The 16,678-nt window shown below is 46.5% G+C and overlaps 1 protein-coding gene and 1 long non-coding RNA gene across 3 annotated transcripts in view; one reads left to right on the top strand and one right to left on the bottom strand.

Moving 5' to 3' along the window:
* Positions 1-16,678, bottom strand: part of LOC116549629 — a 58,315-nt gene that overhangs the window by 4,582 nt on the left and 37,055 nt on the right. The gene's annotated exons all lie outside the window — the stretch shown is intronic.
* LOC116549627 overlaps positions 2,044-16,678 on the top strand; it is a 28,593-nt gene continuing 13,958 nt past the window's right edge. The window contains exons 1-3 of one of the 2 annotated variants that reach the window (XM_032275317.1): positions 2,044-2,586; positions 13,347-13,437; positions 15,755-15,949. In XM_032275317.1, the coding sequence (XP_032131208.1) occupies positions 2,207-2,586; positions 13,347-13,437; positions 15,755-15,949 (666 nt within the window). In that variant the 5' untranslated portion in view covers positions 2,044-2,206. Of the gene's footprint in view, positions 2,587-9,961; positions 10,329-13,346; positions 13,438-15,724; positions 15,950-16,678 lie in introns of those variants that run through there. The other variant, XR_004267970.1, reaches the window with a different exon arrangement.

The following is a 16,678-nucleotide window of genomic DNA, read 5'->3' on the forward strand; positions in this document are numbered from 1 at the left end:
AGGCTCCAAGAGTGCTGGTATTATAGGAATAAGCCACCATTCCGGGTCTCATTCTTCTCTTTATGAACTTTTTACAAACATCTTTTAAAAAGATTAGATGTTATAAATAATTTCTTCAATTTACTATTAAAGAGTTGAGCTTAATATAACAAAACTCACTGGGACAGTTGATGTAATTTGTATATGAATGCAGGATACCAGACGCATGCTAATAACATTAATTCTTGTTTTGGAAAATTATGCTCCAGTTACATAAGAGTATGTCCTGGATTGTAAGGGGATAACCTGTTTTTTTAGGGGTAAAGATATGTAGAGCCTACATCTTACCTTTTTTTTTTTGATCTTTTCTTCTTTTTGAGACAGTGTCTTGCTCTGTTGTCCAGGCTGGAGTGCAGTGGCGTGATCTGCAGCCTCTGCCTCCTGGCTTTAGGTGATTCTCCTGTCTCACCCTCCTGAGTAGCTGGGACTATAGGCATGCATCACCATGCCTGGCTAATTTTTGTAATTTTAGTAGAGATGGGTTTTCACCACGTTGACCAGGCTGGTCTCAAACTCCTGACCTCAGGTGATCCACCCACCTCAACCTTCCAAGGTGCTGGGATTGCAGGTGTGAGCCACTGTGCTAGGCCTTTAACTGTCTGAATTGTTTAGAAAAAGATGATGCATTTGTGTGTGTGTGTGTGTTTGTGTGTGTGAATGGATAGAGGTAGAATGTTACTGTAAACTTGGCAACATGTTAATAGTTGTGAGTTCAGTGAATTCTTAGTATGATTTGAGTAATTTTTCTATAAAGTTTGAAATTATTTTAAAACAAAAAATGAAAATGTTTAACTTTTTATTATAAAAGTGTTCAGTTGGCCAAGTGCAGTGGCTCACACCTGTAATGTTAGCACTTTGGGAGGCCAAAGTGGGTGGATTACCTGAGGTCAGCAGTTTGAGACCAGCCTGGCCCATGTGGTGAAACCCTGTCTCCACTAAAAATACAAAAATTAGCCAAGTGTGGTGGTAGGTGCCTGTAATCCCAGCTACTTTGGAGGTTGAGGCAGGAGAATCACTTGAACCCAGGAGGCTGCTGTTACAGTGAGCTGAGATTTCACCACTGTACTCCAGCCTGAGTAGAGTCACATAGAAAGACTAATATAACAAAACTCAATAAGCTTATCACCCAGATTTCATGATTGCTAATTCTTTGTCATGTCAGCCTTTTTCCCCCTTCTTCAACCTGTTTTTTTGGGAGATTCAGGTTCTGTTGCCCAGGCTGTAGTGCAATGACATGATCATGGCTCCCTGCAGCCTCCACCTCCTGGCCTCGAGCAGTCCTCCCACATCAGCCCACTGAGTAGCTGGGACTACAGGTGTGAGCCATTATGACTGGGTAATATTTTTTATTTTTACGTTTTGTAGAGATAGTCACCCAATGTTGCCCATGCTGGTTTTGAACTCCGGAGCTCATGAAGTTTTCCTGTCTCAGTCTACTGAAGTGCTAGGATTAGAGGCATGAGCTACTGGTTCTGGCCCATATTAGCCTTTTTTAAAAGTTCCCAGGGCATGGTAGCTCACACCTGTAATCCCAACACTTTGTAAGGCCAAGGTGGGAGGATTGCTTGAGCCCAGGAGCTCAAGATCAGCTTGGGCAACATAGGGAGACCCTGTTTCTACAAAAATTAAAAAATAATTAGCCAGTCATAATGGCTCAAACTTGAAGTCCCAGCTACTCAGGACGCTGAGGTGGGAGGATCACTCTAGGCCAGGATCCGGAGGCTGCAGGGAGCTGTGATCATGCCACTGCACTCCATCCTGGGTGACACAGCGAGACCCTGTAACCAAATGAATGAATGAATGAGGCCTGTAATCCCAGCATTTTGGGAAGCTGAGGGGGCCAGATTCATTGAGCTCAGGAGTTTGAGACCAGCCTGGGCAACACGGTGAAACCCCGTCTCTACTAAAATACAAAAAATTAGCCAGGTATGGTGACATGTGCCTGTAGTCCCAGACTTGGGAGGCTGAGGCAGGAGAATTGCTCAAACTCAGGAGGCAGAGGTTGCAGTGAGCGAAGAACACACTACTGCACTCCAACCTGGGTGACACAGTGAGACTCCATCTCCAAAAAACAAAAAAATAAAAAATACATGAATGAATGATGAAAAAGTGAATTAGAGCCATCTTGACATTTTCCTCCTAAATCTTTTTTCCCTATATCTTTTCTATGCACGCCCCCCAAAAGAAAGTCATTTTTCCTTTACGACCCAACAGAATGAGCTGTAATAACCTTGTAATATGTGCAAATGTCTATCCACATTCAGACATCCCCAGCTGTGTGGCTGCCATTGTTCGCAGCAGGCAGTTGTGCTGGGGAGGGGTGCAGCATCGGCATGCTTGTGGAATGAGTGAGCCCCATCCTCCTCCTCCTCTCATTGACTGTCATTGCCTAACTCCCTTGTGTCTTGGCCTCAGGTTGATCATCCGGGACTACCACCAGCCCCTGGAGAGCAGTGGCCTCTGGTCCTTAAACAAGGAGGACATGTCAGAACAAGTCATGCCTGTTTTGGTAAAGAAGTGGAAGAAGAAATGCACCAAGTCAAGGAAGTAAGTGTGTTTCCTTGTCCTCTAGAATGCCCCGGTTCCCTCCTTCCCACCCCTGTGGCCTGAATCCAGGCTGCGGCCCTGGCATTGCTGCTTGTTTCTAGCTTTGTGGTTCTCGCTTCTCCTCTGGGCTTCAGTTTGTTTTTCTGTCAAATGGGGTAAAATCTCACAAGTCATTAAGGCAACTGAGTAGAAAAGAAGAGAGAAGCTGGGCATGGTGCCTCACGCCTGTAATCCCAGCACTTTGGGAGGCCAAGGCGGGTGGATCACAAGGTCAGGAGTTTGAGTCCAGCCTGGCCAACATGGTGAAACCCCACCTCTACTAAAATATAAAAATTAGCTGGGTGTGGTGGTGAACGCCTGCAATTCCAGCTACTTAGGAGGCTGAGGCAGAAGAATCACTTGATCCCAGGAGGCAGAAGTTGCAGTGAGCCAAGATCGCACCACTGCACTTCAGCCTGGGAGACAGTGTGAGACTCCATTTCAAGAAAAGAAGAGAGCCTGCGCATGCAGGCAGTTGATGCTATTTGCCATGGCATGTAACTGTCCCTCCTTGAGTCAGTCACTTTTTCTGTCATTTCTGAGCATCTGGCATCCCGTGTGTTCCTGCTGTTTTGACGTGTTTCTCTCCAACGCACCCGGTTGACCATGTACGTTTGTTTAGCCAAAGAAGCCACATTTGCGGGTGATTTTGGCTGTACTGGATTTTAGACTCTACCCCCTATGTAAGATGTGCCCCACTATGCCACCTCTGTCATTCTTTTGGGAATCCAGTTAGGGCCTCCACTGTACATACCTTAACTCTTCAAATCAGACACCATCAGTTGCACGATACATTATTATTGTGTGTAACAGTTAGAAACAAAAGCAACTGCCAATTAAACAAGGACATAAGATGCATCCCGAGCCTGGACGAGCTGGAGCATGAAATTGCAAGTGACATGTGGGCAGTGGATTGTGGCCATGGGGGCAGTAGGGTGGCTTGTTTTTGTTTCTGTTGCCTGTTCTGGGGTAAGCTTACTATGGCAAGATGTGACAGAGCCAGCCTAGTGCACTGGATTCTCCACAGACCCATTGGCCTTAAAGAGAAATCCCCAGACCCAGGTTCAGCTCCTCATTCTATTCCAGGGATGCCCAGGATACAGGCCTTCAGTCAGACCCAGATGGTGGGTGGAAATCTGGGATATCCATGGTGCCAGGTCATTAGGACATCAGCAGAGGACCTCGCGACCCTGGTGGGAGGCTGTTTGGGTGGTCCAGGTGATGGGAGAAAATGTCTTGCGGGAGATAGATAGAGCTTGGTCCTCCATGGCTGAGCGTTGTACGGAAATGGCCCATGTCCATGACCCAGTTGAAGGTCATTGGCGGGCAGAGGTGGGGTCCCTGTTTATTACATGGAGACAGAACTAGTAGGATGGATGGATAGATTGATGGATGGACGGACGGATGGATGGATGGATAAATGATAGATTGGTAGAGGATAGGTAGATAATAGATGGATAGATAGTGGATGGATACATGATAGGTGGATGGATAGATGATAGATGGATGATTGATAGATGATGGATGAGTGTATGGATTGAGGGTGAGAGGGGATCTACTAGGGAAACTGGATCATGTGATTATGGAGAAGTCCTATGCTAGGCCATCTGCAAGTTGGAGAACCTGGGAAGCTGGTAGCATGGCTCAGGCCAAGTCCGAAGATCTCAGACCCAGGGAAGTTGATGGTGGAATTCTCAGTCTACAACCAAAGGCCTGAGAACCTGGAGTGACCGGGGTAAGTCCCAGAGTCCTGAGGCTAGACAGCCTGGAGTTCTGATTTCCAGGGGCAGGAGAGGTTGACATCCTGGCTGCAGAAGAGAGATCACATGAATTTACCATTTTTCTGACTTTTTCTTCTGTCTGGACCCTCTGCTGATTGAGTGGTGGCCAGTCACATGGGGTAAGGATGGATCTTCCATATTGAATCCACTAATTGAAATGCCAGTCTCGTCTGGAAACACCCTCACAGGCACACACACAGAAATAACACTTTACCAGCCATCTGGGTATCCCTTAACCCCGTCAAGTTGACCCCTAACGTCACCTATCACTTGGATTCCTTCAGCCTCACCTGCAGTGTTCTCCCTGCTATTAAGGCCACATTTGTAGCATGGACTTTAGCATTCCTCATCATCAACGCCTCTGTTGATCACCTGGCTTGGCTTCCTTTCATGGAAGAAGGATGCCCACCTTTGTGTCCCCTGGAGCTTGCCAGGCGAGCAGGTTGTTGGAGACACCATGAAAGAGGCAGAGCCTTGGGAGGAGGACAGACTTTGAATCAAGAAGCTCCTCCACCGATGTGGATTTTAACTCACTGAGCAGGTAAAACTGCTGTTTTCGTGCTTAGTGATGTTTAGTTCCTGAGGGTTCAGGAAGGGGAACAAAACACATACACCCTTTTTTTTTTCTTTTTTTCTTTTTTTTTTTTTTAAGACAAAGTGTTGCTCTGTCACCAGGTTGGAGTGCAGTGGCATCGTCTCAGCTCACTGCAACTTCCACCACCTGGGTTCAAGCAATTCTCATGCCTCAGCCTCCCAAGTAGCTGGGATTACAGGTGTGTACCACCATGCCTGACTTATTTATTATTTTATATGTGTATTTTTTTTTTTCAGACAGTTTCACTCTTGTCACCCAGGCTCGAGTGCAATGGTGCAATCTCGGCTCACCACAACCTCTGCCTCTTGGGTTCAAGTGATTCTCCTGCCTCAGCCTCCCAAGTGGCTGGGATTGTAGGCATGTACTACCACACCCAGCTGTTTTTGTATTTTGAGTAGAGACAGGGTTTCTCCATGTTGGTCAGGCTGGTCTCAAACTCCCAACCTCAGGTGATCTGCCTGCCTCGATTTCCCAAAGTGCTGGTATTATAGGTGTGAGCCACTGTGCCTGGCCTTTTTAATTTTTTTTTCTCTGTAGAGACAGGTCTCATTATGTTGCTCAGACTGGTCTCCAGCTCTTGACTTCCAGAGATCCTCCAGCCTCAGCCTTCCTAGTAGCTGGGATTACAGGTGTGATCCACCATACACAGCTGAGTTCTGGTTTATAACAACCCAGGCTGCCCTGGGGAAGGTGGATATTAGGGATGAGAGTGAAGGCAGGGAGACCTGAGTGGGGATCTCAAGGCCTGTCCATGAAGTTCCTCCATGCCTCACTGGGAGCCTCCATTTTCTTTATTTTGACACAGGGTCTCACTCTTTTGTCAAGGCTGTAGTGCAGTGGAACCATCTGAGCTCACTGCAGCCTCCATCGCCTAGGCTGGAGTGATCCTCCTACTTCAGCCTCACGAGTAGCTGTGTCTATGGGTACATGCCACCACACCTGGCTAATTTTTTTTTGTAGAGATGGTATCTTGCCATGTTGCCCAGGTTGTTCTTGAGCTCCTGAGCTCAAGCAGTCCACCTACCTTGGCCTCCCAAAGTGCTGAGATTACAGGCGTAAGCCTCCATTTATTACCCAGAGCATTTTCTGAAAATTCAGTGAGATAAATGTCATGATAAGCTGTGCCCTAGTCCTGAGTAAGTGCTGGGCATGTTTTAGTTGTACAAGTTGTATTTATTCATTGCTACATTTCCATCTTGCCAGGGAGGGTGTGGTGAGAACTGGCTCACTGGTATTGAAAGCAGGCCACCTTGAAAGGGGGCTGGCTCTGTGAGTACCTTGGTGTTTAGGGATGCTCAGCTTGGGACCAGGGTGTCATTTCCTAGGGACATTGATAGATGAATCGCTTGCTCTGTTCCCAGAGGCATAAACCAGATCTGGCACCTATATCCCCTGTGGAACTGGAGATAATGACAAGAACAACCCTGTCCTAGGCTGGAATTTCCGGGTGTGGCCCTTTACACCGAGATCCCTTTAGTTAACCAGAGAAGGGAATCCAGCCCGTGCAGCTCTGGGCTGCTGGGTTTCCTAGGCTCAGGGACCAAGTGAGGGAAGCCTGGGGTTGGGAGTCTGCATGGCTTCTTGGACCCCTTTACAACCTTTCTTCACCCCGAGTGTGTGCCAGGGCATGGTGGCTCATGCCTGTAATCAAAGCACTTTGGAAGGTAGAGGTGGGAGGATCACCTGAGGTCATGAGTTCAAGACCAGCCTGGCCAACATGGTGAAACCCCATCTCTACTAAAAAGACAAAAATTAGCTGGGTGTGGTGGTACTTACCTGTAATCCCAGCTACCTGGGAGGCTGAGGCATGAGAATTACTTGAATTGTTTGAAGCTGAGACGGCACCACTGCATTCCAGCCTGGGGGACAGAGTGAGACTCCATCTCAAAAAAAAAAAAAAAAAAAAGGTATGAGCGATCTCCCTGCTTCTACCTTTGGGTTTGCTTCACTGGTTTGTTTGTAATAGCTTTATGTTCTCTTTTTTTGTGTATGGCCTCTTAGAGCTTAGGGCCATTTTGAATTGTGGTGTCTGCTGGCGTAACTATAAAATGCTTTGTGACTCTGGAAGAGTTTGGCAGGTTTTTTTTTGTTTGTTTTTTGTTTTTAAGTTAGACATAGTTACCATACATCCAGCCACTCCCTTCCCAGACATCCACCCATGAGAGCTGAGAACATATGTTTATAAAAGACTGATACAGGAACGTTCTTATCTACTTTGTGATAACCCAAACTGGAGGTAAGCCAGACATCTATTAGCAAGTGAACAGACAGATCTACCCATTGTGTGCATCTGCACAACTGAATAATACTAAGTTATGTACAAAAACAAACTATTGGCTGGGCACAGTGGCTCATGCCTATAATCTCAGCACTTTGGGGGGCCGAGGTGGGTGGATCACCTGAAGTCAGATTAAGGCCAGCCTAGCTATCATGGTGAAACCCCATCTCTACTAAAAATACAAAAATTAGCCAGGTATAATGGTGTGTACGTAATCTCAGCTACTCGGGAGGCTGAGGCACAAGAACTACTTGAATCTGGGAGGCCAAGGTTGCAGTGAGCCAAGATGGCACCACTGCATTCCAGCCTGGGTGACAGAGTGAGACTCCATCTCAAAAAAAAAAATTTTTTTTTTAATTTTAAAAAAAAAGGATGGTCGTGGTGGCTCATGCCTGTAATCCTAGCACTTTGGGAGGCCGAGGCAGGTGGAGATCAAACCAGCCTGGGCAAAACAGTGAAACCCCGTCTCTACTAAAAATAAAAATTGGCCAAGGCAGCTTGCACCTGTAGTCTCAGCTACTTGGGATACTGAGGCAGGAGAATTAGTTGAGCCTGGGAGGCAGAAGCTGCAGTGAACGGAAATCTGCCACTGCACTCCAGCCTGGATGACAGAGTGAGAATTCATCTCTTAAAAAAAAAAAAAAAAAGGCTGGGGACTATGGCTCACGCCTGTAATCCCAACACTTTGACACTTTGGGAAGCCGAGGCAGGTGGATCACCTGAAGTTGGGAGTTCAAGATCAGCCTTACCAACATGGAGAAACCCCATTTCTACTAAAATTACAAAAAATTTTGAAGAGAAGAGACAGAGTTCATCAATGCACCCTGGTAAAGTTAAGGGACTAGGGTGTAAGAAGAATGTGATGTACAGGCAGAATACAGGGGCACTGGAGCTAGAAGTGATCTTAGGGAACACAGAGTCACAGAAGAGCAATGAGATGTCATTTCTTGCTCAACTACAGTCCATTGGCAGCAGTCAGCTGGAGGGCTGCTTGGGCGTAACTCAGTGGGAAAGAACGCCATGAGTGACCGTGGGTGTCTGCTGTGTGCATGAGAAGGAAGGGAAGGGCTCAGTATTTGACATGCTTGAGATCTAACCCCTTCATTTTCCATATGACAAAATCTAGAGCCAGGGAGGTGAGCTAACCGGCTTCGGGGTCACACTGTGAGCTGGCAATAGAATGTGGCTGGTGACCTGACTCTCAGAAGAACATTCCTCTGAGTCGGGCTGGCCAAAAATGGACTGAGGTCCACATATGGCTCATGAGCTCAGCATGGATTTCATTTTTTAACTTTTTGGAGACAGAGTCTTGCTCTTTTGCCCAGGCTGGAGTGCAGTGGTATGACCTTGGCTCAACACGACCTCCACCTCCCAGGTTAAAATGATTCCCGTGCCTCAACCTCCCAAGAAGCTGGGATGACTGTCGTGCTCCACCACACCCAGCTAATTTTTTGTGGGGCACAGCCTCTCACTCTTTTACCCAGTTGGGACTGCAGTGGCATGATCCTGGCTCACTGCAACTTCTGCCTTTTGGGTTCAAGTGATCCTCCTGCCTCAGCCTCCTGAGTAGCTATGACCACAGGTACGTACCCCACGCCCAGCTAATTTTTTTTGTTTTTAGTACAGACCAGGTTTCACCATGTTGGCCAGGCTGGTCTCAAACTCCTAACCTGAAGCATCCTGCCTGCCTCAGCTTCTCAAAGTGCTGAGATTACAGGCATGAGCCACAGCACCCAGCCAGATTTCATATTTTTAACAGCGAAAAATCAAAGTAATATTACATGACAGATGCTAATTCTGTAAAATTTTAATTTTATTGTTTCTAAATACATTTTTACAGGAACACAGTCACCACCCATTAACTTCTGTATTATCTAAGGCTGCTTTTCCACTACATGGGAAGAGACAGGTATTTGTGACAAAGACCATATGTCCCGGAATGCTGAAAGTTTCCAGAAAAAGTTTCTTACTCCTGCTTTCTTCCAGTGTCTCTTAAACTTTAGTGTCCATACCCACCACCTAGAGAACTAGTTACAATTCAAATTCTGTTTCAGTGGATCTGGGCTGAAGCCTAAAATTCTGCACTGTTAATAAGCACCAGGTGATGCCATGGCTGCTGGTCCATGGACCACACTTTGAGTAGTGAGGATCAACTCCAGTGTGTCTCTATATGTCGACCTGAACCAGCAGCAGCAGTACCTGAGGATGTGTTAGGAATGCAGATACTCAGGTGCACCTAGACCTGCTAAACTGAAAATCTGAGTGGGGCCCAGGAAGCTATGTTTGATAGTAACAAGCTGTCAGTCAGCACAGTGGCTCATGCCTATAATCCCAGCACTTTGGGAGGCCAAGGCAAGTGGATCACCTGAGGTCAGGAGTTTGAGACCAGCCTGTCCAATATGGTGAAACACCATCTGTACTAAAAATATTTTTTAAATTAGCTGGGTGTGGTGTTGCATGCCGGTAATCCCAGCTACTCAAAGGCTAAGGTGGAAGAATTGCTTGAACCCAGGAGGCGGAGGATGCAGTGAGCTAAGATCATGCCATGGCACTCAAGCCTGGGAAACAGAGTGATACTCCATCTCAATCAACCAACCAAATATATTAAACTATCCAGGTGATTTTGATGCAGGCTTGAATTTGAATACCATCTCTCCTGCAGGTCCAGACTCAGAGATTTAAGGTAAGCCTAAGAAAATTCAGTGTTAGCATGAGCACGCTTTCACAAATGCTGAAAAGGCTAGAACTTCCTTAAACATTCTACCTGCAACTCAGCTAAGATGAAACAGGTGGTAGTTTAACAGATGTTTCATATTTATAAAAATGTTTAATGCTGCTTCACAGAAAAATTTGTCAACCTGACCAAGAAGGAATAGTTGTAATGAGCACAACATTACAAAAAGAATGACACAGTTAAAAAGACAGAAAAGACGTGGGGCATCATCTGAAGTCATCCTTCACCGTTAACTCTTTTTAACTGTGCTTAGAAGGGAATTTCCATAATCCATTTGTATATGGTCTCCTGATATGCGGCCAGCTTTGCAAAATGGTAAGTTGCACTGTTTTTTTTTTGTTGTTGTTGGTTTTTTTTTTTTTTTTTGAGATGGAGTTTTGCTCTTGTTGCCCAGGCTGGAGTGCAATGCCATGATCTCAGCTCACTGCAACCTCCGCTTCTTGGGTTCTAGTGATTCTCTTGCCTCAGCCTCCCATGTAGCTGCGATTACAGACATGAGCTACCACACCTGGCTAATTTTGTGTTTTTAGAAGAGACAAGGTTTGATCATTTTGGTCAGGCTCGTCTCGAACTCCTGATCTCAGGTGATCCACCCCCACCTCTGCCTCCCAAAGTGCTGAGATTACAGGTGTGAGCCACTGCACCCAGCCTGCACTGTTGTCTTTAAACTTTTTAAAGCCAGCTAGGCAGGGATAGATCTATCACCGTACCCCAGGACAGGCACGAGAACACTCAGTGTAGCATGGATCATGATAGTGAAAAACAGGGAACAACCTGTTTTTGCAATGAATGGGAGAAAAGGTAATACCAGGAGGGCATATCCACATGCCAGACAAGCATGTATCATGAACACAAATGAAGCAAGCCAGGCATGGCAGTGGTGCACCTGCAGTCCCAGCTACTTGGGAAGCTAAAGCAGGAGGATTGCTTGAGCCCAGGAGTTCGAGGCTGTAGTAAGCTACGATCGCACTACTGTACTTCAGCCTGGGGGACAGAGCTTGACCTCATTTCAGAACCAAAACTGAAAAAAAAACAAAAACAGATCAGAATGAATCCAGATGATATACTATTAACTACACCAGAGAACTCTATGTACACTATGATCCCATTTAAATCTGTCAAAATATTTATTAAAAACCTATATGTTTATACATTTTCTTCTAAAAGCATGCACAAAACTGTCACTTTGGAGGAGAGGAGCTGATAGAAGAGAAGACAATATACTTTTTATTTTATATCTTTATGATTTTTTTTTTCTACAGTGCATGACAAGTATTTGTTCAGCACCTGCTGTGCATTTTTACGTACTAAATATACAGCAGCACACCTGGAACTGACATTCTAGTGGGGAAAGAAAATAAAATAAGTGCACTTTAAAAAATTCTTTTTTTTTTTTTTGACACAGGGTCTCGGTCTGTTGCCCAGGCCAGAGTGCAGTGGCTCAATTTTGGCTCACTGCAACCTCTGTCTCCCAGGTTCAAAGGATTCTCATGTCTTGGCCGCCTGAGTAGCTGGGATTATAGGCATGCATCACCATGCCCAGCTAATTTTTTTTTTTTTTTTTAAACAAAGACAGGGTTTTGCCAGGTTGGCCAGACTGGTCTGGAGCTCCTGGCCTCAAGTGATTCACCTACCTCCAAAGTGCTGGGATTACTGATGTGAGCCACCATACCCAGCCCAAAATAAGTAAATTTTAGAGTGTGTTTAGACCATGCCATATCTGTGATCTAACCACACTTGACATATGGTCCACGGGACACTTACAGTCCACAGTTTGTGACTAGTTGGTGATAACATGAGGAAGCAGCACCATAATGGAGATCAACTATGGCACCAAGCGTGCCATTCAGCTCAGCTCACATTTTTTTTTTCTTACAAGGCTTTCTTAATGCAGGAAGCAGAAGGCACTGGTTTCCATCCTGGCACAAATGCCTTAGCCTGCCATGTTGGCCAGGCTGGTCTCGAACTCTTGGCCTCAAGTGATCTGCCCACTTTGGCCTTGAAAGCGCTGGGATTACAGGCGTGAGCCACCATGCCTGACTGCCACCTACTCATTTATAAAGCCCTCTGTGATTCACTTGCAACCAAAATTGAGAATCCCTGGTGCAGAGTGCCTCCCCGAGTCCAGGAATGATCTGCAGCCCCCACTTCCTTTTCAGGTGTGTCTATGCCTCCCTGTGGCTGTTTCTGTGAGACCCTGCATTTTCGAGTTCTGCTTTTATTTGTGTCAGCTGAGCATGTTTCCACAGTCACCCTGATCATGCTGCTGACTGCATATTTATCCCTTTTGTATCTTCCATCCTGGGTCTCTCCCACCTCTTCTGGGGTCAGTCCTTTCTTGCCTTACATTGTGCTGCTTTCTCTCCTGGCACCAAAGAATGAGGCAGCCAGTTCAGAGTGGGGACTGTAGTCGTCATCATCACTGAGGTATTGTGAACCAGGAAAGAGATATCATCTGTTTCAACACAGCACAGTGTCCGAGTGTCCTTGATAAATGTTGGCTGCCATTGTCATTGTTGATGTTCTGGTGATTATCATTGATGCTGGGTGGATTCTTCCTGGGATTGGGGCAGATACCCAGCTGACCTGTCCCTCGGTGTCCTTATCAGGGTCCTTCCCTAAGTCTGCAGCTAAGGCATCTGCCAGGGCTGGGGTGTCATCTGAAGACTCAACCGGGGAAGGGCCCACTTCAAATCTCACCTCGTTGTTGGCAGAACTAGGTTCCCCAAATGTTCAAATGTTGAAATACTTCCTTATTACTGTGGAAACAGCCTGTGCCCCAGGTACCTTTTACAGTGAACTCTTGGGAGCTCTCTGTGATATGGGCACTAAACGGTTAATTCCTGGCCCTACAGGGGTCCCTGGGCCTCTGCCTGTTGGATAATGCCCTTGTCAAACTGGTTATCTATTTTGAATATTATCTCTTCTTGCAGTGCTTGGGAACCAGGGGGCTATGCCCTTTCCTTCTGCAGCTCCTTGCATCCTGGTCCTGGGAAAGTGAGCTTAACACAGCAGAGATACTGTTATCTGGGCTGGGTTTTACCCATTACTGCTGGTACAGGGTGCTTGCTCGGGCCCAGGGCCCTCAGTGAATGGAGCTCTCTGCATAGCTGTAAAGCAGTGTTCCTGCCCCAAGGGACTGAACTCCAGATACCACCTGGCCCTCAACCAGACAGCCTGTTTATGGCCTCTGCAGAGCAGGTCTACTTTCTGAGCATCCTGGCTGTCCATTGCGCTACCATCTCCATCCTTAAGTGACCAGTTTTTCTTGTCCCTGGTTTTAGCATCTAGCTCATGTAACTCCCCTCCCCTCCTTTGTCTCTTTTTTGCTAGGGGTCACGGGCATCAGCATTCCAGGGAAGGAAGCAAAGCAAATGGAGAATGGCATGCTGGTGACAGACAGTATGGGGAAGGAACTTCAGAGGTAAGTTGGGGGAGGTGGTGTGACTCATGCAGGCCTCACGATTTCACCATCTGCACATACTTTTGACACTTGAGTTCCCTACATGGTGTGGGTCTTTGCTCATGTCACTCGGGGGGGCCTGGAAGGTTCAGTCTTTGTGAAGCAGCATTCAATATAAAACTATCTCAAGGATAGGAATGGAGGCTCATGCTTGTAATATCAGCACTTTGGGAGGTCGTGGAAGGAGGATCACTTGAGGCCAGGAGTTTGAGACCACAATGGGCAATATAGCAAGACCCCATCTCTACAAAAAAGGAAGTATCCTCGTGTTTGATTATAGAGGGCTTCCTTAGATCCCTGGGGATTTATAGCATATGCAGTGTGTTAACCATGCTAGCTTTTAAAAACTGGCTAAGTTGGCTGGGCATGGTGGCTCACACCTGTAATCCCAGCACTTTCGGAGGCTGAGGTGGGTGGATCACCTGAAGACAGGAGTTCAAGACCAGTCTGGCCAACATGGTGAAACCCTGTCTCTACTAAAGATAGAAAAATTAGCCAGGCATGGTGGCAGGAGCCTGTAAATTCTAACTACTCAGAAGGCTGAGGCGCAAGAATCAATTGAACCCAGGAGGCAGAGGTTGCAATGAGCTGATATTGTACCATGGCACTCCAGCCTGGACAACAGAGTGAGACTCTGTCTCAAAAAAGCAAAAACAAACAGCAAAAGAACAACAAATATTGACAAAGTCAGAGCCTAAGCACACCGTACCTTGGGGATCTGAGAAAGGATGGTGGACCTGCAGTTGCTATAGGGGTCAGAACAGCGCAAAGATGATGTGGCCTAGCACTGTGCCTTAGTACATGTCACTTTTGCCACTGTTACCATCTCACACAGCCTGCATTCTAGTGCGAGATTACAGACAGCGCATGTGTGCAGAAGGATGTAAGATTTTCATCCAAGGTGCTAGCTGGGATTTGTGAAGCCCTAGGTCATGAAGCAGGAAGGCCCAGCTCCCCACCTGAATTCTAGATTTCATCCAGAGTTGGTTCTGATTCTTCCCTCTGCTGCTCCCTGAAAAGCCACACTTGCTTTTGGATTTGAGGGCCACTCCCACCTCACTTGGCCTTAACCAAAGACCTATGCACAGATCTCATGGGCAAGGAAAGGTTACCCACCCCAGGCCCTAGATCAAAGAGGGGAGGTGCTGGAGGTTTATTTGGCCTTTAGGAAGTGTTTTCAGGGGACACAGTTTTGGGGGTGCAGTGATGAACACATGGGGCTCTTGACCTCAGGTACCTTGTAATCTTGCTCAGGAGATAAGTAGGTAGAGGAAGGCACAGAAAGTTCCACAGCAAAGAACCACATCTGTGTTTTGCATGGCCTTCATAATTTCTTTTTCCTTTTCTTCTTTTTTTTGAGATGGAGTCTCCCTCTTGCGCAGGCTGGAGTTCAGTATGCAGTGGCACCAACTCAGCCACTGAACACAAAACTGTGGGCAACACAGTCTGATGTTCTCTGGGGTCTGCATAAAGATAATGACCACTGATGTACAGAAAGTCCTTTTTTTTTTTCCTTTGAGACAGGGTCTCTGTCGTTGAGGCTGGAGTGCAGTGACACAGTCATGGCTTACTGCAACTTCTGCTTCTTGGATTCAAGTGATTCTTCTGCCTCAACCTCCCTAGTAGTTGAGACTACAGGCGCCTGCCACCATGCCTAATTTTTGTATTTTTAGTAGAGACAGGGTTTCACCTGTTGGCCGGGCTGTTATTGAACTCCTGGCAACCAGTGATCTGTCTGCCTTGGGCTCCCAAAGTGCCAGGTTTACAGGTGTGAGCCACTGCACACAGCCAAAAAGTGCTTTCTGAGTAACATGCTTGCATGAAGGAGAAGCCAGGGCAAGATCCCACCCCAACCTCCACCACCTCTGTAAAACAAGAAAAGTGAATGAACTAGGTACTTTCCCTTTTTTTCATCATGTTTCATATTTTGAAACTTTTTCATGTTTGAAAGATGATCTAAGATGTGCCCTTTCTGTTTTATCTTTTATTTGAGATCAATTAGAATTGATCTTAAAAAAAAAAAAAAAAAAAAGCACGCATTTTTTACGTATCAGTGGTCATGGGCTTTTTGCAGACCACCAGAGATCATCACAGATTGTGTTTTCCACAGGACTTATTCCTGCCTGAGACATTCCCTTTCTCTGGGGACCTATAACCCTGGGGAATGCAGTGGAGGTGCACATGTGCACATGTTCATATATATGTTTACATGTGTGCCTGTGCAGTTGACATCCCTGTGCTTCTCCAGACAGCTCAGCAGCTCCTCCTCCTATAGCGGGGACATCAGCGGGCACCACAACAGCACAACAGAGCTGCAGAAAGCCGAAGCCAAGAAGGAGGAGACTTGAAAGCTGATGGAGGCTGGCAAGGCATCGAAAGGGCAAGTGAGATTTGCTCCTTCAGTGATGATGGTGGCTACAGCTTACAGAGCGCCCACTGTGCAAAGTGCCTTATCTACAATACATCTATAAAGGTACTATTTACTGCACCAGAAACTGAGGCCAGAGAGGTTTAGACACTTACTCAGGGTCACTGCTGGTAAGCCGCAGAACTGAGATTTGAATCCTAGCAGACTCTAGGGTTGGTGCTTGTAGTGTCTGCTCTACTGACTGCCACGTCGACTTGAGCAGCTTAGGGGCTCTCATTAGCTATAGGCAACCTGAATGCTTTAAGTCAGGGCTTTCTGCAATATGGGGTTCAGTTGTGCCTGAAATGGTTTCAGGTTATGTGCAAACACATTCAATGACAGACGAGCGTTTATTTCTTTTTTGAGACAGAGTCTCACTCTGTCACCCAGTCTGGAGTGCAGTGGTGCTATCTTGGCTCATTACAACTTCTGCCTCCCAGGTTCAAGGAATTTTCCTGCCTCAGCCTCCCATGTAGCTTGGATTACAGATACTCACTGCCACACCCAGCTAATTTTTGTCTTTTTAGTAGAGACAGGATTTCACCATGTTGGCCAGGCTGGTCTTGAACTGCTGGGCTCATCGTCCTTCCTTGGCCTCCCAAAATGCTGGGATTACACGTGTGTGCCATTGCACCTGGCCTGTTTTTCATTTCTCATTTAGTCCTTTTGATTATGTCCCTGAGAAAGTCTCAGTTGGGTCCAAGCTTGCTTTCAGTACCTAGCAGTCACTAGCTTCCCTTTGTAACAAAGAGAGTGGGTTTCGAGCTCCTAGTTTTGTTTTTATAAAAGATCATC

This window comes from Sapajus apella, unplaced genomic scaffold (assembly GCF_009761245.1).
Source record: "Sapajus apella isolate SASKATOON/1434 unplaced genomic scaffold, GSC_monkey_1.0 scaffold6, whole genome shotgun sequence".
Classification (NCBI taxonomy): domain Eukaryota; kingdom Metazoa; phylum Chordata; class Mammalia; order Primates; family Cebidae; genus Sapajus; species Sapajus apella.